Source organism: Phasianus colchicus, chromosome 2 (genome assembly GCF_987193195.1).
Source record: "Phasianus colchicus chromosome 2, bPhaCol1.hap1.1, whole genome shotgun sequence".
Classification (NCBI taxonomy): domain Eukaryota; kingdom Metazoa; phylum Chordata; class Aves; order Galliformes; family Phasianidae; genus Phasianus; species Phasianus colchicus.
Window position 1 is genome coordinate 66,864,834 of NC_143437.1, and position 21,625 is coordinate 66,886,458.

Genomic DNA, 21,625 nt, shown 5'->3' on the forward strand with positions numbered 1-21,625 from the left:
TACTAAAGAACTTTGTGTACATGTTAAATAGTATGGTTTACAAGAATAATAGAAGATGATTAAAACACTTTATCCTTATCTTTCTTATTCTTCACAGTCTTTGCATTTTATACCTAATATAAAAAAAATACCCTTAAGAGTACTTATTAGTGGAAGAGTATCTTTAGACAACTGATAGATGAATTATAATCTTTAAAAAAAACCACCTAAAATAAAAGCCTAAATATATTTCAGTCCAGAAAGCATGGCATCTTCATCTATCTTACCTGAATCTTGCATAAGCATTCTTATTTTAAATTCAGTACTATTAAAGCCTTACCTAGACTGTGAATTGCCCTTTCTTCTTGACTCCTTCCATGGCACACCCTTCCACTCTGGCAACTCAATTTCAATTAGTAATAAGGATTCTCAAGACCTAGGTTTCCCAAATGTGGAGACTAATAACTTACCCTGACTTTAAGGACTAGAGTGGAAAGACTCCTTCTGTACTAGGCAGTAAAAACAAACCTAGACTCCTTCATGAGTCAATATCACAGATAACTGCTGCTTGATGCTCTTTTCTTCAGCAGTCTACATAATTTCTATTCTCAAAATAAAAAAAAAGCTTTTCATTTCCAATTTTCTCTCAACATCTTCTAACGCTATATAAAAACAGACATCTTCTTGGAGGAGGAAGCATTACACTTTCTTTGTCAAACACTTGAGAAATTCCTGTGAAAGTTTTTGCACCACTTTATTATTTCCTTTTTAAATGCTCTTAACAGCCAGTGGAACTGAAGCACAAATAGAATAATATTATTGAGGAGTAGAGTAGCTTCCTGTTTCCATGTCTTCATAAGAACACAAAAGGATGAGGGCAGACATAATGAGAAAAGACAAATCCTGAAGGAAGTCTGGATAATCTGCAGCAATATCAGCTAAACTATACAACAAGCTGATATTCATACAATGCTATTAATTCCAAAAATTCAAACAGAGCAAAACAGATTTCTTTCCTGAAAGAAGCATCCATTCTGTCTCCTCTGTAGAATTCCTCTTCCTCGAGGAGAAAATGAAAGAATATTTTGAAGCCAGATCAAGGTATCAGGTAGAAATTATTTCTAATATTCATTTGTCTACAAGCTTTTTTTTAGGTTTTTTTTTTTTTCCTTATAAAGCTTACAAGAATTCTAAAAAGCACAGAAAAGAGAAACTAATCATGCAGAAGTTGTTCAGTAAGCACCATCTAGTTCTTTTGTAGATGTTTATAGAAATCTTTAATTAATAGAAGCACAAATCAGGCCACTTGGAAGTAAACTGTTTGCCACCAAGCTCTTCCTTGCTGAAGGCATCAGTGTTTCTAAGGAGCCCTGAAATATCATCTAAGCTTTCAGAATATTGAAAAATTGGAGGAGGAGTAAAAAAAAAAAATCATCTTTTCTCAGTAGGGAAACAGTTGCTCTTCATCAGCAAATCTGCCATTCCCAGTGACACTTTTGTTGAAATATATGAATGCAGAAAGCATTTTGTAAGTTTCATTTCTGTAGCAATCACAATAGATGGCAAGACACAATGCCTGGATAAAGATATAAACAAAACTCAGCTTCCTTATGATTGTCAGAAGTTCCTCCTTACTTTCCAGAGGCAACACATGAAAATGTTCATATCTGCTTAAATTAACATACCTTTTCTATTATAACTAGATGGTTATTCAAAAAAACATTATTGTAAACCAAATGGCAAATAACTCTTCCCTAAGAAGTCTTGAGGTTTCTCATTTGTCACTGTTGTTTGTTTAAAGCCCCTTTATAAAGCAGCAGTGACTTCATCAGTGGTGCTGCTTCTTTCCACCAGCTCTTGGGACAAAAGAATTTGAGATGGAAAGTGAACAATCCTCTTGCTTGAACAAAGCACTTCCTGCTTGTTCCCTTTGACATAAATGTAATAGAACTAATACAAGGGAACTGCCATACTATTTTTGCATGCTTTACAGTTTCAGAAAAACAACTATTAGAAAAAATATTTTGGAATATATATAGGAGAACCAGGCAAAGCCTAATGAGGAATCTCAGACACCTTTTCCTGTATTTCCTCATGCTTAATTCCTGCAAGGGTTTGTAAATCACTAGAATATAGAACTGAGGCTTACACAACTGCTTAAAATGAAGGATGACAGGACTAATAAAGTTTTCACATTTCTTTAAGTTCAGTCTGCTCCTGAATATAATGTGCAATATATCATTTAACTTTGTACAAGATGCTTTATGTATGTATGACACAAAAGTAGCTGTAATTTAATCACAGCCATCACCTCGTAGATATAATGTTCTATTGAGAAAGAACACCAAAGCCCTATTGCAATGATCCCTCTATGGGAATGGAACCTTGTCTATACAACTCCTATCCAGAAGAAACTGAAGGAAATATAGTGAAGGATAGATTTGCAATACCTTTCAAATTCTTTGTCAGATGATGAATGATATCTCTGAACTGAGAAAAGGATATAGATGAAAGCCTGCCTGGCTCGTGTAGTATCATGTGAGTACTGAACTAATGCATTAATTGGCATAAGTCTTAGTAATGACTTCAAATGTATGAGAGCAGCTGAGATTACCTAGAGACAACCCATCATACAACGGCATGAACTGCTTGGGCTGAGACAGTTGGGAAAACAGCCTGAGGGACATCTGTACTTTACTAAAGGAAAAGCACCTGGTATTATTTTCACGCACACTATAGTACTGCAGGTATGTCTGGTATTCAAAACCATGAGTTCCTCAATACTCTTAGTGACCTCCAGCACAGGGGTATAAGCTGCACAGGCAGATCTCTTAGGCTGCATTGGCAAAAATTATCTTCTCAAGTACAAACAGTATGCACACCCAAAACACAGACGCTGTGTTCAACACAGAAAAGACAGAAGGATGTTATGATATTCTTCTGTTTTGAAGAAAACAGATTTGGAAAAATCTTAGGACAAGATTAGAAAACATTTTTTGTTTTTGATATCTATCTAATTGAAATAATTCAATTAGATTCAACTACCTTTAGTATTATTCTCCCTAGTTTGAACACAATACATGACAAGCTAGAAGCACTAGAAGTCCACTTGTTATGGTTAGAATCATTAGCATCCTAACTATAATTATGAGAGTCAGAAAATTACATAATAAGTCATAAAGAAATTAAGCAAGTGGAATTTATGAAAAATGAACATTGATAACCTATCCTTCAAATGTGCATAAGGATATTTGAAGAACTGAAAACAGCATTTTCCTCTTTCTATTTTTTCCTGTGTTCTCAAAATTCTCTTACACTGAGAATCTGAACTGAAAGTGTCTGTAAGACTGTATGTTGCAATGAGCAAACTTGTCAGCAACAAGTCTTGTTTGCCAACTCACAAAAATATTTCTAAACAGAAGTCAATAATTCTCTGAAACTATTTTCAAAGTATAAATCACAACTTTTTGTGCTTCAAACTACTGGAAAACAGTGATTATGGCACACAATGCCATACAAAATGGGTAACTGTGACAAGCATAAGTAGCAAAAAATCCAAACCAAAAACTTGTGGAGCTCTCAAGCTTATAAAGGACAAGCACATACCTTATGAACAGATAGCAGGAATGCACAATGAACTCTAAGTTACCTATTTAAGCAGACCTTCAAGATTTAAAATTAAGACTCAGAAGAAAGGTCATTCTCTCCAGTTAGTAAAAGTAGCAAATGACCTTTTCTTACTAGAGATGCTTGGATACCATTAAGTAACTATCTGTTTCAACTGCTGTACCAAATTACTTCATGCCACAGCTTTACTAAGTAAAAGTCAAATTACAGTAACTCATGTAGTGTGATAATTCATAGTCTTTAGCTATAAAGTCCTTGGGGTCACTGATCTTAATGAGAGAAAATGATTTCACACCAAAGCTTTCTTTGAGTTTTACATATATTCACTCACGGTTTTTCCATCTTTGAGCTCTGATCCTTCTCCCTCCCCTTATAATCATGAAACTTTTTGTTTGCTCCTTCTTGTCTCAAGTCTTCTAGAATCTCTTCTTTTTTATTATTTTGCTTTCAATTTAATATAAAAGAAGAACATTATGATAGTTCTGCTACATATCAGTTCCTAAAACATCTTCAGCAGACAACACGTTCTGAAGTATTTGATATCATCACCAAGTAAATTAATGAAAGGCTTTTTATTTTATAACTTTAAGAAAATTCTCCTTAATATATAAGAAGCATTAGAATATCCAGAAAAATAATTTCTTCTTAAGCCTAATGATGAGCTAGAAAGAAGATATTTACTGGCAAATATTTATTTTAAACAGTGACCAATTGATTATGGGATGTGTTATGGAATGTGTTATGAAGTTTAAGTGTTATTTATTCTTTACTTTAGAGATTGTTAGATCTGTCAATACTATTCACAGCTGTGTGCCCAGCTACTATTGCAGCAATCAATACATCTACTGATCACAAAGTGCAACGTTCCTCCCCATGCAAGAGTTCAGATCTGAATTAAAGAAAGAAAAAAAATGACTTCTGAATTACAGAATGGATATAATCTAGGTTCAATAAAATCAGACTAAGTACACATAAAAGATTAATGAATCTGTTACAGCTGCCTGATCACGGAAAAAAAAAGAATTAAAAAAAATTCAAAGCCCACAAAATATAAAAATCTGCCTGCATTTCCAATGAGTTTAAGCTTATTTTAATGTATGAACATATATCCTCAAAGCCAGAACTGAAATCTTACCTCTACTCATCAACAGAGATGAGGCAAGAACATGCAGTATCTTAAAACAACAGGCTCGAACTAGGAAAAAAATAATTGAATTTAAACTCGAATATTTTAAATACAATTACTAGAAGAGTTAGTTTTGAGATGATGATGATGAAAAAAAAATAGTTTTCGTACATACTTGTACATTTTGTCCCTATCTACAATTTTTGGACAAATCAGTCTTTTGACTATAGAAACTTAAGAATATCTTGTCTAGTAATGTGAACAAAGTTTTCTTTTAATGTTTTAGTGCTACCTTAACATTCCATCAATTCGAAACATTTTGATACTCACACAATAGAGTGACTAGAAAGAAAGGTTGTGTGGAAATAGCACATTACCATACTCAAACAATACTGACCTTTCACCTTTTAGCTGAAATAAAAGTTTTCCTGCTGTGCCTTTTAGAACATCTTCCCTTTCCGGTTTACCACTATGCTCATTACAAATTAATTGTCCGCTTTTGTCATTAAATGGTATGTATGCCCTTTGCTCTGCTAAGCAGTTATCATTAGTTCCATGAAGACTACTCATCATAGCTGGTTCTTCACAATCAAGCTTCTCTTCATCTGAAAAAGACAAAGAAAATATATTTTGTAGGAGTGTTCTTACACAATAAATACACAGGAGGGAGCTCAAAATGAACTACTTGTTTCTCATGTTACAGTATCAAAATTTTCTCGCATCAGTTTGAAAAGTGAGAGCACTTGAGACTATTTTCAGCAAAGCATTCAAAGTATTTTTATGAACATCACTCCTTTAAGGTGTAACTTTATTTTTACTTTATGTTTTCAATCTTTCAACTTTTTTTTATTTCCCCTTTACAGACAGGAGGATTGTACCTCGTAAAAGAAGTGATTATTTTTCAGTTTCTAAATATTATGAAGGCAAGCAAAAGGTAACTGGCAATCTTGTACCTCAGTATCTACCCATTATGAAAAGAAACTGAAGAAATCAAATGCTACATAAACATTTACAAGACACCAGAATGACCAGAACAGACAATAAGAGGTAGAGCTACATTAGGTTCTCAACTTCTTCAATTAGTAGCATCAATATATCAGGGCTAATGGATTCTTGTAAAAGAGGTACACAGTAACACAGTAAAATTTAGTACTTTTTGCATAAGACTTATTTTGCAATAAGATTTTAAAAGTGATCTTCAATTTATCATATAAAGTAACAATCCCAGGCAACGGAAGAATTGCCATTTTTGTAAATGAGTCTTCATTAAAGACAGCGTTCTAGCACATTCCATAATGAGTTAGTGTGCAGGAAATCAAGATCACAAAAGTAATTTTCCTGCAGACAGAAAATGACTTAAGCAACATGTTTAGTGACCTTTATTAAGTCTCCACTAATGAACTTAACACTAAATATGATGTAGCTGGAGACCTGTCAAGACTTATTACTCCTATTTACTCTTCCTTTTACGCTCAAGAATCCACCAAAGAATCTCCTTAGAAGACGCCATCTCATTATCTCTTTAACTATTTCAGCATTTACTCATCATTTAACCCACTGAAGAAACCTTTCAGGAAAAAGCCTCAATTACTTAAAAACCAATAGGAAAAAAAAGGCATCTGAGAGTCTTCCAACTTGTTTTTAGAAATGAAATCCGGTACCATTTTTGGAAATCATATATTCAGGACTGGCTTTAAGCCATTCAGTATTTTTAAAATTTGCTCTGAAAGGACTTGACGGTTCTTTAAAATGATAATTAATATGATATCAAAACACATCATACAGTTATATTTGTAGGAAGTAAGACTCTTACGGTGATCCAGTGGAGCCATTTTAGCAGGAAAGGCATCTCCCTGAGAAGTTCTTCTAAATAACTGTGCCTTAGCATTGCTGATTTTCCTAACCTCTGCAGCATCCACTGCAGGCTTTGGAAGGGAAACAGAAGAATCTTCATCCTTCGATGAAATGACTAGTACTGGCTTCTGTCATAAAGATAAAAGAAATTTTGATAAAAGCACCATTTCATTTTTTTTTTGTTTAAGCAAAACATTAAAAAAATATATATGAAAAGAGGTATATTCAGAATAGAATAGTAAGTTACATGGGTTTACTTATGAAGAAAACACATCCAAAATCTAAAGATAACATTTCGCTGAAAAATCCAGAGCACTTCTACTAATATTGCCCCAGAAAGCTATTTAAAAGCAAACACCTGGGGATGCAAAAAAACAGACAGAAACTAACTAACTAACCTAAGCTGTTCAGTAGAGTAACTGAAATTTGAAATGCTTTCCCTCAGAAATACTCATTTAACATTATCTGCAGTGTGCGACTCTAGAGACAAATCCCTTCTTTATGATTTCTTTTTGAGAGCTAAAGTAGCATTTCCAAAACACTTCAAACATGTTCCTATCACATACACCACTTCCTATCACACTGTGACAAGTCATGCAGATCCAGAAACATGCAAGTTCTTATTTTATTCATGTCAGTATCTTGCATCTTAGAGTATACGATCAACGCTCCAAACATCTAAAATCTTTTCCATGCTTTACATAAATATATTACCATTCAATAGCTGGGTTCTCTACCTTTTTTTTTTTTTTTTCCTTCAATAAAGAATCCATTTGAAAGTTTTCAGTTTAACCCTTGGGAGCTTAAGTGAAGAGAGCCCAAGAGGTGAGACCCTACCACCCCCACAGCGACCACAACTACAACAAGCTCTACATTTACAGTGTGTGAAAAAGATAGCTTAACTACTGATATAATCAGTGCAAAAAGCCTTCCTTTTTTTCCACCCACTCACACACATACTAAACAAAAATTTAATACCAGTGTTTAAATCTGAATTTATATACACTTCTTCTACAAGTAGATATGGTATTTTTAATCTTATTGATGTAAACACTCTATTACTTTATCAAAATTACTAAGATACGACATTTCTTGGAAATTGTTGAGGATTTTTTTCCTACTTTCCCATGAAACACCACATTTAATATACCACCTAAGAAACGATATATACAGCAAGCATACTTCATTGTTTTAGCACACTTTCTTCTTCTGGACATGAAACAAACAATTGTGACAGTATTATATTTCTTTTGAATCTTACCAAGCAGGAGACTCCACTACCTCTCCGGGCAATCTCTGCCAGTGCTCTGTCACCTGCCCAGCACAGAAGTGCTTTCTGATGTTCAGAGGAATCCTTCTGTGTTTCAGTATGTGCCTGATGCCTCTTGTCCTGACACCACTGGTACTGAGTATGGCTGAGAAAAGCCTGGTTCTGTCCACTTTGCACCCTACCCTTCAGGTATTTATATACATTGATGGAAGCCCGCTGAGCCTTCTCTTCTCTACAGTGAACTGTTACATCACTCTCAGCCTTTTCTTATAGGAGAAGTGCTTCAGTCCCTTCATTATATCTGTGGGTTTAACTGGACCAACTTTTCAGATGCTCTGTACTACTGTTTTACTAAGGATCCTAGAACTGGAGCCAGCACTCCAGGTGCAGTCCTGCTAGTGCTGAACAGAGGGGAAGGACCACCTCCCTCATTCTGCCAGCAACATCCTTCTTAAAGCAGACCAGAATGCCACTCAGCAAGGTCACATTGTTGACTCATATTGATGCTTGTGACCTTCTGTATTTTAGTAATCTTAAATGAGAAAGCTGACTAAAGTTTTCAATTTCTAATTCTTGTTAATGTCACTTATAATTTTGATGCAATTGGTATAGTTGCCATTATTTCCAGCTTCATTTTTAAAAAATGATAAAGCTGACTTTATAAGTCTGAGACTAATATTATGACAGACTTCTTTTTCTCTCCAACCTATTTCAACAATATCAAATTCCAGAATTACATCGCACTGCATAAATTCTTACATATTTTTATGTCAGCATTGCATAGAATTACATCCAGAGCACTCACATAATCCAATGGGCTAAGACGAACACCAGAAGCAGGTCTTGATTCAGCCAAATCAAAACTGGAAGCATGAAGACTAGGATAAAGAAATTAATTATAAATTAATAAAGCAGATACCACAATACAGTTTATTTCATACACATCTGTAACAGTTCTCTAATATAAGCCTAACTTCATGCAAAAACACAACTGTGGTTAGCACCCAAGCTATCTGACATAAGCTGCAGAACATTGCAGGGCAGAAAACTCAGGTATGTACAGGCATGAGCACACTCCTTGCTGTAGCACATACATAGAACAATCATGGATGCCAGCCTGAGCTATCTTATTACCTGATCGTCAATAAACAGCCAAGTCATTCTCAGGTTCTTGTCTTATGTAAGGGCACACTATGTAACATGAAACATAAGAGTTGTAGAGTGCCTGAACACAGTATGGCCACTGACTGACTTGTATCACAATTCAGACATGGGTTAGCATCATTTCTGGCATGCCTCACACGTAACACTACAAATAGAGCTGATATATCCTCCATACAGCCATTAAATAATTGTCATACAAGGAGAGTTGAAAAATGAATGGGGAGACAGATTTAAAGAAAAAAAAAAAGAGAGAGAGAGAGAGAGAGAGAGTGAGAGAAAATATCAAAGATCATATCCAAAGCCCAATGTACAAGAGTTTTTTTCTTTTGTAAAAAGACAGAGACCTATTGCATTCTGTGAATCATGTTAGGTAGTAAAGTCATACATAGATATGAAAGAAATACTTTAGTACTAAAAGTCTGTTTAAAGGTAAGCATTTTTTAATTTCAAGAGCTATAATTTTGTATTTAAGAGATCTAAAGAAGTGCTGAAACACAAACAGTTTATGATGAAATAAACATGCTTCCTCAGTTTCTAGAGAAAAATATACAAATTATTCAATTTTTAAAATATTGTCTTAAAAAGAAAGGTGTGTTACAGACCATATTTTTTACACTATTCTCTGCATACAAAACTAGTGTAACGACTGCTTCTGGTAGCTCTAATCCACAGGAACTTCTGAGACATGCAGATTAACGCCATCAGTAAGCATCATTAGAAAAAGGCAAAGAATGAGATTAGGAATACAGATTAACAGAGGAGAAAAATCACCAGAAACATAATTACAGATTCAAATCATGCTGCTAAAGGATGTTTGAAAAATCTGAAAGTCACTGTACCTAAAAACCGAAGGAGGTCTATTTTGAGGAGCCCGTGAAGATCCAGATCCAAAAAGTTTCCTTTGATCCTCTGCAGGTGTAAACGGCCTCTGAGTTCTTAGTGTTCGTAGAACACTTCTGGCTTCATTTATAATCTCAGAACTGGTCTTCTGCTTTGACACTGGAAGTTTGTAGAACGGCTCTGGCTTTTCCATGTTTTCATTCTTTGAAGCTTGCCTTACTCTGTAAAGTAACGTACAGGAAGAAAACAGAACAACATGTAAAGGCAGAGAATGCAATGCAACTTTTAAGTTACAAAATATTAACATATTAATATTTCTCCTACCTTAAGGTATTACAAAAATATATATATATATATATCAGAGAATAACAAAGTGGTGGGAAATAAACAGTTATTGATAGCATATTTCCCTCCTTAATTCTCAGTTTTGTAGGAAAATGAGAAGCAGAGCAGAAAGCATCTGACGTGGAGAACCTTTATTTTTCCAATGGGAATTAAAAATTGCCATGTTAGTACCACAGTGTTTTCTCAGCGAAACGCTGAATTCCCAAAAACAAAAGAAAATCCATTTCTTAACACCTGAATACTTATAAAATATAGTAGTCCAAAAAGGAATTCAATAATAGAGAAATTTTATTTCCAATGAACTTTGGAAAAAAAAAAAAAACAATGCAAGTTACTGATTTTACCAAGGAAAGCTTTGTAATAAGTCTGAGGTGTGATTATCAGTAATTGATAAGCAAAGACCCAAACTCCCCCAAAATCACTGGCTATCCTGGTGCAGGTCTCTGTAGATATCATTCTTGTCATTTTGCAGCAAACCTATCATGAACTTTAAGCTATCAAAAATTCACAGAATCACAGAATGGCCAGGGTTGGAAGGGATTTCAAGGATCATGAATCGCCAACCCCCCTGCCACATGCAGGGCCACCAACCTCCCCATTTAATACCAGACCAAATTCATTCAAATTCATTTTGTGTTTCAAACTTACCTAAACATAAACATGTTTCTGCACCATCTTTGACTCAGACCCTATCTCCTATCCTCTTGCTTTGTTTAAGACAAAGAGCCAACAGTAGATCAGATACTGCTTTCCTGTTTATTTCTGAACTATCATAAAATGGCTGCAGTGGAAAGGGTCCTTAAAACCTACCCAGTTCCAACTCCCTGCAATGATCAGGGCTGCCACTCCCCAGCTCAGCTGCCTAGGTCCCATCCAATCTGGCCTTGAGCACCTCTAGGGATGGGGCACCCACAGCTTCTATGGGCAGCCTCTGCCTGAGGCTCACTGCCTTCTCAGTAAAGACGGTTCTTCCTAACATCTAACCTAACTCTCTCCTCTCTTAGTTTAAAACCATCCCCCCTTGTCCTACCACTATCTACCTGCCTAAAAACATCAGTCCTGCTCCAGCTTATAAGCTTCGCTCAAGTACTGGAAGGAACCATGGAGAAAAAACCCTATTTCTCTAGTCTCTTAGTTCATTTCTTCCTATCCACAATTTTAAGTTTCCAGCTGCCTTTTCTTTCTTTCAGGGTGTGCACATGCTGGCAGTCTCTTTAATTAATACACAATACAACCCACTCAGGTTAACTACACAAGGTCAAATTGGACATTAAGAAGTAGTGCACCAATGTCTTTCATTTCAGCATGCAGAACAGCAAAACAGGAACAGATCAGGAGCCCGAGCCTGTCAATGTTTTTAATCTTTCCTATTACAATTAATACATCACTTTTCCTCACTGTAGCTGAATTTAGCTACAATCCATATTCTTCCCTCTATCATGATTCAAGAGCATTAAGTAAGGAATTCCACTGTGGAATTGTCTTTGGAACAATTGTACAGCTATTTCTCACTGAACAGGGAAGGTAGACCACCATTCCCCATTCTCCCAGCTACTTACAAGTCAAGGTTTTGACCTACAAGTTCCAGGTCTTATGTGTAGGACATTAAGGCAATGAGAACCATGTTGAATAGAAACAATAGTAAACTGTATTCAGCATGATCCTACACATCAGAAATGTGAAGCAATTTGCATTTTTTCTTTTTCTGGTCCATGCATTTCCAAATGTCCTGCTCAATTTTTAAGATTAAATATCTTACATTCAATCTCTGAAGAGTGCTATATTCTCTAGCTCTTGAAGCCTCAGAGTTTTGACAATGGAATGCCATCGAACCATAATGGTTGGAAAAGATCTAAGACCATCTAGGTCAACTGTCAATCACCACCATCATGTCCACTAAAATGTGTATTATACTGCATTTACACCCATGTTCTCCATAGTTGTGTTAAGAAGCCACCTGAGAGATGCATTTCCATGGATCAGTACCATCTCTGATACAACTACCTTCAGTTCTTAATGCTATTACCAACTGCAAATCATCTATCCTAGAAGCACACATTCATTTGCAAGCTGCAGTTAAGACTTCCAGTACAACAACTTTTTATTTGTCTTCACTTCTTATCTGTTTCATTTTAACTGGTAATAGAACTTTTCAACCATAAGTTGAATTTAATTACTAAGTTCTACCATTTGGCCAGTGTTTGGATCATGCTTCTGACTCATTAAGAGTTAAGTTTTAATAATTAACATTTCAAAGGGTAACTATGATTTAGTTTGAATGCTTGACTGAACTCACACTGCTGCTCTGGTGCATAACATTTCCTTGCTGCTACTGTAGGAGTGGCAGCTGGCAGGTCTCTGCTTTCAGGCACCCAGCAAGAAGGACAGCAGTGGTCTTGGGAGCTTTCATGGGGAATGTGAAGCCATGAGCACAACTTAAGTTTAGCACCAATCCCATGACAGCTTAATTCTTCCTAATTTTGGCATATAGTACTATTATGCACATTCGGAACTGTAGTACTGATAGGATACAAGTGTATTACTAATTGGTATCCCATAATTATTAGCCAGAAAATGTAATAAAGCACAGGGAAACAAGTAAGCAATGTCATAAACTAGATGTATATACGCATGATAAGATAAGAAAGGTTATTATTTCTTGCAAGCAATTAAGAACCATGGAAATTCTTTATCTGAATTTGGCTGCTGTGCCAACATGGTGTGCCATCACAGACAGTACAACCACTGTCTCCTTCTCAAAAGGCTGACAGAAAGATTTATATTCCCTATTTTATCATGCCTAAGGCTGAAACTTTTAAGTATCAAGCAGCTGCTCTGCTGCAGCAGCGCTCTGGGATGAAGTTTCACCTGCTCTCTCCCATCCCAAACCCCAGAAGCCCTGAGCAAGTACCCTAAGCTAGTTATATCATGCCAGTTTCCTTCTGAGTAATGTGGGAAGCAAGGAGTAGAGAGCAGTAACACAGGATGAAGGAAGGATGACTGCACCAGCTGTCTAGACTGCCATCTAGTTTTACCCTTGTTTGTTTGTTAATGAGACTATTTCTATTTGGTTTTTTTTTTAATTTATTTATTGGTAAGATTTTCTACATATATACTTTTCAAAAGTTCCTTATGCCTTCCTTTAAAATACAATACCTTAGTTAAAAATCAGAAATAATTCTAATTATCTGTGCCTCTTTCTGAAAATCCAGCAACATTCCCATTTTGCTTGCTAGCCCAGCTGGGACACATAAAGACAATGTTGCAGACTCAAGGTCAACATAACTGGCATATGCAGATCTTGTCCCTGCTGTTGTCACCATCTTCCAGGTAGCCTTTAACTTGCACAGGTGATGCTCCTCTCTGTCTCTCGTCAGCCTCTGAAAAGCTGTACTCGGTCTCCTGCCTTTTCCTCTCACTTGCTTCCTCCAGAGGTCTTGTCTTTACTGTACAGAAAGATTTGAAAGCAGCAGACAACAGCACAGGTTCAGAGAACCCCATATCAGACCCAGCTATCACTAGCAGCAAGACAGTTGCACCTCACAGCACTCGCTCTGGGTCAATCAGCAAAGCCTGGCTGAGTGCGTCAGGACAGCAGAGTCAGCGCGGTGCTACGTGTAGCTCAGACCTCGGAAACGGGATCATTTAATCACTAAAATACACACCGAGCTCTCAGCGCTCGCTAAGCACAGCACTGCTTCTCAGAGCAGTACCAGCTTCAGGCTTAAAAAAGCACCAAATCATCACAGCAAAGAAATAACCTTCAGTAGCCACCAACCTGATCTGGAAGACCAAAAATGCTTCCAAAGCCTAGCAAACAACCACGCTGGATGAAAACGAGGTATCGCAGTGGGCTCTGCCCCACCGCTTACAGGCAGCACTCAGTCAGCCATCAGTGTCTTCACGGGTGACGACTGAACCCGGAGTCCGCCTGCCAAATCAGCACTCTGGGGTAGTTACCGGGGGGCGGCTGTCGCCGGCAACAGGCGCTGCCCCGCCGGCTCCCATCCCGCTCGCCGGCTGTTCCCATAGCAACCGCACACATCATGGCCGCCGAACCGCGGGCAGCGCGCCGGTGACGGACGGGCCCCTCACTCACCGCACGCAGGGAATGGCGGCCCCGTCACAGCCGGAACGCCTCACTCGCCCCCTCAGAGCACCTGCAGGGGTGGAGGGGAGACGCCGCAGATGCCGAGACGCCGTGACGCTTGCGCGTGCGCATGCGCAGCACGCCGCGGTGGGTTGAGACGAGCGGGGTCGTCGCTCCGGCGGCGCGGTGTTGGTTAGAGGGGCAGGGATAGGGGTCCTGCTGCAGGAAGGGGCCCGCGGGGGGGTGCGTTTCAGGTGGCAGGCGCTTCTTTAGGTCTGTCCTGGCCTCCATTGAGGACCTAGTAACAGGTAGCAACGAAATAAACTTAGTGTTGACAGAAATTACTCATTCGGGTAAAGTGAAAGTGTTGGATGTGTGCCGTTACGCTGCCTTCTCTCTAAGCTCAGATTCATATTGATTGAAACGAGTGTTGTGAAACCTTTTTGACACAGTAAGCTATAGCGGCTACAAGCATTGGTCATGCCAAGGTGACCAAATCATGGCACAGCTGCATCTGCGAAACCCCAGCTCATGCACCAGTTTCAGAATGGCTGGTTTGGGTGGGGACTTAAAGCCCAACCAGCCCCAACCACTGCTGTGGGCAGGGCTGCCACCCCACAGCTCAGCCTGGCCTTGAGCACCTCCAGGGAGGGGGCACCTACAGCTTCTCTAGGCAAGTCACTCAACTTCAACAGCTTCCAGTTAGGACAGAAGCACTATTACGTCTCCTCACATCTTTTTCTCTGAGAAACTGAGAAATAACTGGTTTCATATTCTTCCATATTGGGTCTTTGCTACACATATACATATGCACATATGGCAGTGATACCCTGTTCTTCAGGACCCCATGGCCTGGATAGCTTTGCCATACATACATGCGCACATGTGGTTGGGTGGCACGAGGGGGTCACTGGCAGTGTACCCAAAAGCTGCCTCCCAAGCCAGACCCCATTGATGGGACCCCATTTTCCAGCTGCACCGGGCATCTTCCTCATGGGCCCCTCATACTGGCGTGGGTAACGTGATCATGGCCTGTATCAGAAGACCTCCAGACATGTAACAGCGACAAAGACAGCCCTGTTACCCTAAGCATGTTGTTTGTGACAAGAACAGCCTTTGTTTTTGGTGGTGCCCAGCAACTGAACAACAGGCACAAACAGGAACACAAGAATTTCCATGCAAATGTGAGCTAAAAACTCCACTGTGAGGGAGACAGAGCACCAGAGCAGGCTGCCCAGAGAGGCTGTGGAGTCTCGTTCTCATTCAAAACCCACCTGGACACCTTCCTGTGTAACCTACTATAGGGAACCTATTTTAGCAGGGGATTGGGCTAGGTGATCTCCAGAGGTCCCTTCCAACCTCTACAATTCTGTGACTCTTCTTTATCTCGCTCTGAATGTATTTTGAATTTATCTAAAATCTGCTATGTGACAGTGCTTATTATCTGTGAATAATAGAAAAATCTAAAAAAAAAAAAATAGTTTAATCTCATCAAGGTTCTTCCTTGGCTCCCTTAGAACAAACTTAAGATATATCAGAAAGCATGTATTTCCAAATAAGCTCATTTTATGCATAAAGTTTAAGTTAGCAAGCTGTATATTTAAAATTACTATATACAGATATATCTTACGACTTAAACTTTCTTTTGCTAATTGCTTCTGCATTTACTTTCTCATGTTTGTTAGAAAAGAACCCTGCTGTCATTTTAAATTTAATTCATGTTTTTCAGTATTGCCATAAACTTGTTTCGTCCCTTTCTTCTAGAAAAAAAATCCTCTTCTTACAGTCCTGACAGGAACGTGATAGTAAAAAGATCTCCACGTGTAACCCTATCAGGTTTACATAACATATGCCTTCATCTCTGCTGGCTTCCACTTTATCTCCAATTATTAGATATCTAGTCATCCTTCTTCTCCAGCCAAGTTCAGTACCTCAGAAGTAACTAAAGCCTTGTTAGTATTGTACTTGCTTTTCTTTTTATATCTCTCCTTAAACACACAAAGAACGAGGATGTGCATTTGTGTGTGCATATGCTATTTCCAGATTATTCACAGTTAGCTCATTCTATGTTATTTTGTTCTCAGCCTTTCTTTTATTGAGATAATACATATGAAGTTTCACAGAAATATCTGTAGATCTACTTCCTAGTAAAGCCAGTTTGAATCTCTTTTTACCATTATCATTGCATCATTCTTTAAACAATTTTTAAATCCACCCAGTTAAACCCACTAAGCCATCCTTCTTGACTTCTTTAATCCTTTTCACAGGCATATTATTTCTCCTCACTATTTTCTAGGTCAACAATTGAAGAGTTAATTTTATGGTTGGTTATTTGGTTGTTTTGTTGTTGTTGTTGTTTTGGGCAATTATAACAAATATTTATTTCCTGATGTTTCTCTGCTAAGTCTCAGTAGTTGCAACTTTCTCACTTAAATCCCTTTTCTTATCTGTTTTTTATTGAATGAACTCTCAGCACCTCTTTTAAATGCAGATACTTAATAAAATCTGCATGTTTGCAGTAACCTCCTTTTAGGATGGAAGTGTCAACAGAACATTTAAATTGAGTAGGTCTAAGAAAGTCAGTTTTTGCTTAAGAGACCATCGAGGTAAAAACAATGTGTTCTGAGCAGTTCTGCCTAACTAAGTATTTAGTCATGTTCACTGAAATTACTTTTAATGTTTGAAAATCATGAAAGGGATTTTGTATTCGTATCCAATCTCATTTTCAACTCAGCTAACTTAAATTTATCTAGAAATAAATCTTATCTGAGTATCTAAATATACATGGCCTATATTTCAATGCAATTCAAAGTTATTTAACAGTGTTAAAAACTTTGCATATCAAATGTTCACTGATCATACTTGCTACTTCTTGTTGCTGACCTGTAATAGCAGCCCTCAGTGCAATTTCAGCAACATAAGCAGTAATGCAATCCCCATTTCCCCCTAATTTCTTTCTTCTTTTTTTTTCAAAACAAAACAACCCTACCTCAGATCTGGACAAAAATCTTCCTTTTGTACACAGTTTTGCATAGACCATCTGGTATATCCTGTTAAATAAAATATGTTTCGTATCACTTGTACCTCATTTCAAAGGCAGGTGAAGCAGTTCATTTTACAGCACTTAGAAACAAACCCAATGTTAGGTAACCAGATAAGTTTTAATCAAACAGGTTTATGAAGGTCTCCTATGTATGCAGCAGGGGAAATCTGTCAAGAGCAGAACCACAGAATTATAAAACACCAAGGTTAGAAAAGACCTCCAGCATCATTTAGTCCAACTGTCCACCTACCATCAATATTTTCCCACTGAACCATGTCCATTAGTACAACATCTAAATTTTTCTTGAACGCCTTCCAGGGATGTGACTTAACCCTGGGCAGCTTGTTCCAGCACCTGACCGCTCCTGTACATAAATTTTTCCTAATATCCAACCTGAACCTCCCTTGGTGCAACTTGAGACCATTCCCTAGTCCTATCACTAGGTATGTGGGAGAAGAGGCCAACTCCCAACTCATCACAACCTCTTTTCAGGTAGCTGCAGAGAGCTATAAGGTCTCTTCAGCTGAGCCTCCTCTTCTCCAGACTAAACAATCCCAGAAAGACCACTGGTTATATGATGAGATAACTGGCTTGTTCAGAGGGATCCAGACAGACCAGAGTAATGGGCTTGAAATAGTTCTCAACAAGTTCAACAAAGGGAAATGTAAAGTCCCACACAGGGGGACCACAGCTTGCTGGGGGCCTACTGGCTGGATAGCAGTTTGGCAGAAAAAAACGTGGGGGTTCTGATGGCACCAATTTGAACACGAGCCAGCATTATGCCCTTGCCACAGAGAAGGCCAACAGCCTCTTGGGCTGCATTAGGAAGAGTGTTGCCAGTTAAGTTGAGGGAGATGATTCTTCCATTCTGCTGGGTACTGGTGAGGCCTCATTTGGAGTGCTAGGTCCACTCATGGGCTCCCCAATATAGGAAAGGCATGGACATATTGGACATAGGCATACATACAGCAAAGGACTACTAGTATGATTAAAGGACTGGAGCATCTTTCCTATGAAGAAAGGTTGAGAGCTGGAAGTGTCCAGCCTAGAGGAGAGAAGGCTCAGCAGAATTTCATCAGTGCAGAAAAACGGGGAATGGTATGGTAGTGGAAGCCACAACCAATGGAAAACCTAAAAGTAGAGATAAGACCTAATGTCAGGTGAAGAAGAAGAAAAGGCAGTTTCTCTTCCTGCAATAAGTTCCCTAAGTTTAGTCCCCCAAGATGTTCCTTTTATGACCAGCTTGTCGTGCACTTCTCACTATGATTGTGCATTCATTAGATGGCATAATAGCTGGGATACTGCTCTCATCATCAACATAAGCCCATGGTGAAAGATACTAAGAAAAAGATGAAGAGTTTTTGGGAAGAAGACATGGCTAGAGTAAAAACCAATGAGCTACAGAGCCCATTAGGAAGCTCCCCAAACACAGGTAGCTGATTCAGGAAGGGTATTCACTGTAATATGGCTGGTCCGTTAACATAGTGATGAGGTTTACTTTGTCAAAAGTTTCTAAATAAGCATTCCTTGTCCTTCCTCCTACCTCATTCTTCTATTACATTGTGCCTATCAGCTGCTGGTGGGAGGAAAGGGGAAATATATGTTAAGAATATTGAAATGTCAGTATTGGGTGAAAGTCCAAGAAGTCAAAGCCAGAACTTTCACAGATCACAAAAAGCAGTGCAAAGCAATGAGTGAGCAGTTTCATCATTTACAGAATCATCATTTACACTTGCTTTAAACCAATAAAATGTAGTATCACTGAAACAAACTCAAGTTGCTTCAGATGATTTTTAGGAACAGCAGTTCCTAATGAGTGATTATATGTTTTCAATAAATAGTTCAGCTTGGATTTTCTGAGTTATAGACATGAAATCTAAGACAGAAATATCAGTCCATGTGCTGCCCAACACGTACACAGACTTGCCAGATCTTCTGTGCATGTGTTAAGCAGAGTGTATGTGAACGTGTCATAAAATGGATGTGTCCAGAAGACATTGCACTTACTGGATGTATGCTGCCAGCCTGCAAACCACAGATGCTATATGTCCATACCTCATCAGAGTCATTGTGCAGGTACTCTGGTTACATGTGTGGCTATCTATGCAGATCTGCAGGTTCCACACATGCCTATGGTCTCTAAGCTCTAGGTAACTTCCAGCCATCTGTATATTCTACACATATGAAGGCTATTTATGAAATGCACTTGTCTGTAATACCTGGAAATGTCATGGGAAAAACCAAAACTGACTTTGCACTAAATTTGGGAAAAGGACAAAATTACACTCAGCAAATGAGAGAACCCTGTGAAACCCTATGTGTTTGTTTTTGGTGGTTTTTTGTTTTGTTTTGTTTTGTTGGTTTTTTTTTTTTTTTTTTTTCAGGAGACTACGAAATTACAGAGTTTTGTGGTGGATATTTCTGTTATTTTTTCCTGTCATAATGTTTTGTTTTTTATCTACAGCTTGCCAAACTTGCCTTGTCTCTGTTGCCAGAGTTGGCTATGTAACATCGTTAATGACAACAGGATAGATGGGGAGGCAAGCATGGGCTTTCTCCCAAGCAACGCTGATGTAAAATACTGTCTAGAGAGATCACCATGGAGAAGCACCGCTTTCATTTTCTGTATTCAAAACAAGATAGGACAGAATTGGATATAAACCTTATTTACTGTTCCCCCACAGCTAGCAAAGTCCATCATATCAGGTTCATCTCTTATTTCCAGTATATTACCCAGCATGAAGAGACTGTGCAGCAGGAAATACTTAACTTTGTGTACATCACTGGAGACAGCTCCCCAAGTAATGCCAAAATGCCCACATCAGCACAGCTTTCCAAAAAGTTGGTACCACCTAGTGCTTCTTTCTCCTCATTAAGCAGCTCCTAAATCAGAGTGGATATGTTGGCATGAGTTTAATATCCAACCTGGAATGTTTCTCTCTTCCAGTGCTCACAGCATGGCTCAAAACTTCAAGTTGTTCTCGTAAAGTATTTTAGCAAACACTTTGCAAATAGTTAGCTACCATTCATTGTCTCTATGTTCCATTTATCCCCAGTATCCAATACTTTAGGCTGCTCTTTAGATAAGAAAGAATGCTTACATCTGCCCTAAATGAACAAGAGAGTGATGCTGTTTGATACAATCTGGGCTTCTGGCAGTGAGAAATCTGCAATATGGGAAAACAGCACATGTAAAAATAGGTTATTGCGCAAGATCGAAAATTTTTTGAATATCTGACCCAATATTTACACAGATTTTATGATGTAACTGATGGTATCTCACAATATACAACAGCAGCTCCACAATATGCTGCAAGAAATTACCAGAAGGCAGTCTACCAAACATTGTACAAGGTAATCTGGGTTAGTCTTCCATAATGCTGCCATCTTCTGCTGATAAAAGCCTGATGCTCTGAGGACATCTTGCATCTTTAGAAACAGCCAAATGTGAGTGCATCCTGCCAACACAGCAATGTCTATAGCACAAGCCAGCAGAGCTTCTGCCAGTAAAACTTTCTGGTTCAAACAAGGCCAGCAGTGGCCAGGCACGTAGCATCAAGACCCTGGTGGACAGGCATCCTTGGGGCTGTTTGTACAGGAACAGCAGTGTAAGAAGCAAGGAGAGAGACCAGTTGCCCTTCTCACCAGCACCCTACAGATATCCCCATAAATCTGTATCTCTCTGTATGCTCTTGTTGCTGACCTTATTTGAGAGGAAGGCAGTTTTACTGGCAGAAGTTCTGCTAGCATGAAGTGCTGACACTCAACAGTTGGTCTGCTCCAGTTATACTGGCATTACACAGCACTTCTGTCTGGGCTGCAGTGCAACTGTCCAGCCTTGCTGTATTTCCTCTTTGCTACCAGCAGTTCCCTCTCAGCAGCATTGTGCAGATGCAGCAAACAGAGCTTGCAGGAGGTCATTCTCTGCTAAATGATTACAACAGGCCATTTACAGTCTTTTGGAAAAAATGAGATTGCCTTCACTCTTCTCAAATTAATTAGCAACACAAATGTAGCGTTAAATGCAGCTGAGATAGGTATAAGCTTCAGTCAGTGTGTAATAAATGAAACTTTTAACTGCAGGGGTTTTTTTTACAAAAGATTATGTGCTGCAGTGACAGTCATTTTGCAAATAGCATACTGATGGAAAAAATATATATATCAATGACAATTATTCAGAGATTTTCTTTGATTCTGCTGACACCAAACTCTCCAAGTGGAAAAAGTTGAGACATGGGGAAGCGTGAACAAGGCCATGAACCTCAGTCCAATGTTTCCTGCAGGAAG

The 21,625-nt window shown here is 38.4% G+C and overlaps 1 protein-coding gene across 9 annotated transcripts in view; it reads right to left on the bottom strand.

Moving 5' to 3' along the window:
• The window catches only part of ARMC2 (armadillo repeat containing 2), a 98,071-nt gene that overhangs the window by 52,418 nt on the left and 24,028 nt on the right, over nucleotides 1–21,625 (bottom strand). For 7 of the 9 annotated variants that reach the window (XR_016464418.1, XM_090135902.1, XM_090135903.1 and 4 more), the window contains 4 exons: nucleotides 9,860–10,081; nucleotides 8,662–8,734; nucleotides 6,546–6,714; nucleotides 5,130–5,337 (listed from right to left, as the gene is read on the bottom strand). Coding sequence is in view for 8 of the 9 variants with exons in the window: in XM_090135902.1 (XP_089992028.1) it covers nucleotides 5,130–5,337; nucleotides 6,546–6,714; nucleotides 8,662–8,734; nucleotides 9,860–10,053 (644 nt within the window). In the remaining variant the exon portion in view is untranslated. The other 2 variants (XM_031610825.2, XM_031610823.2) reach the window with 2 other exon arrangements.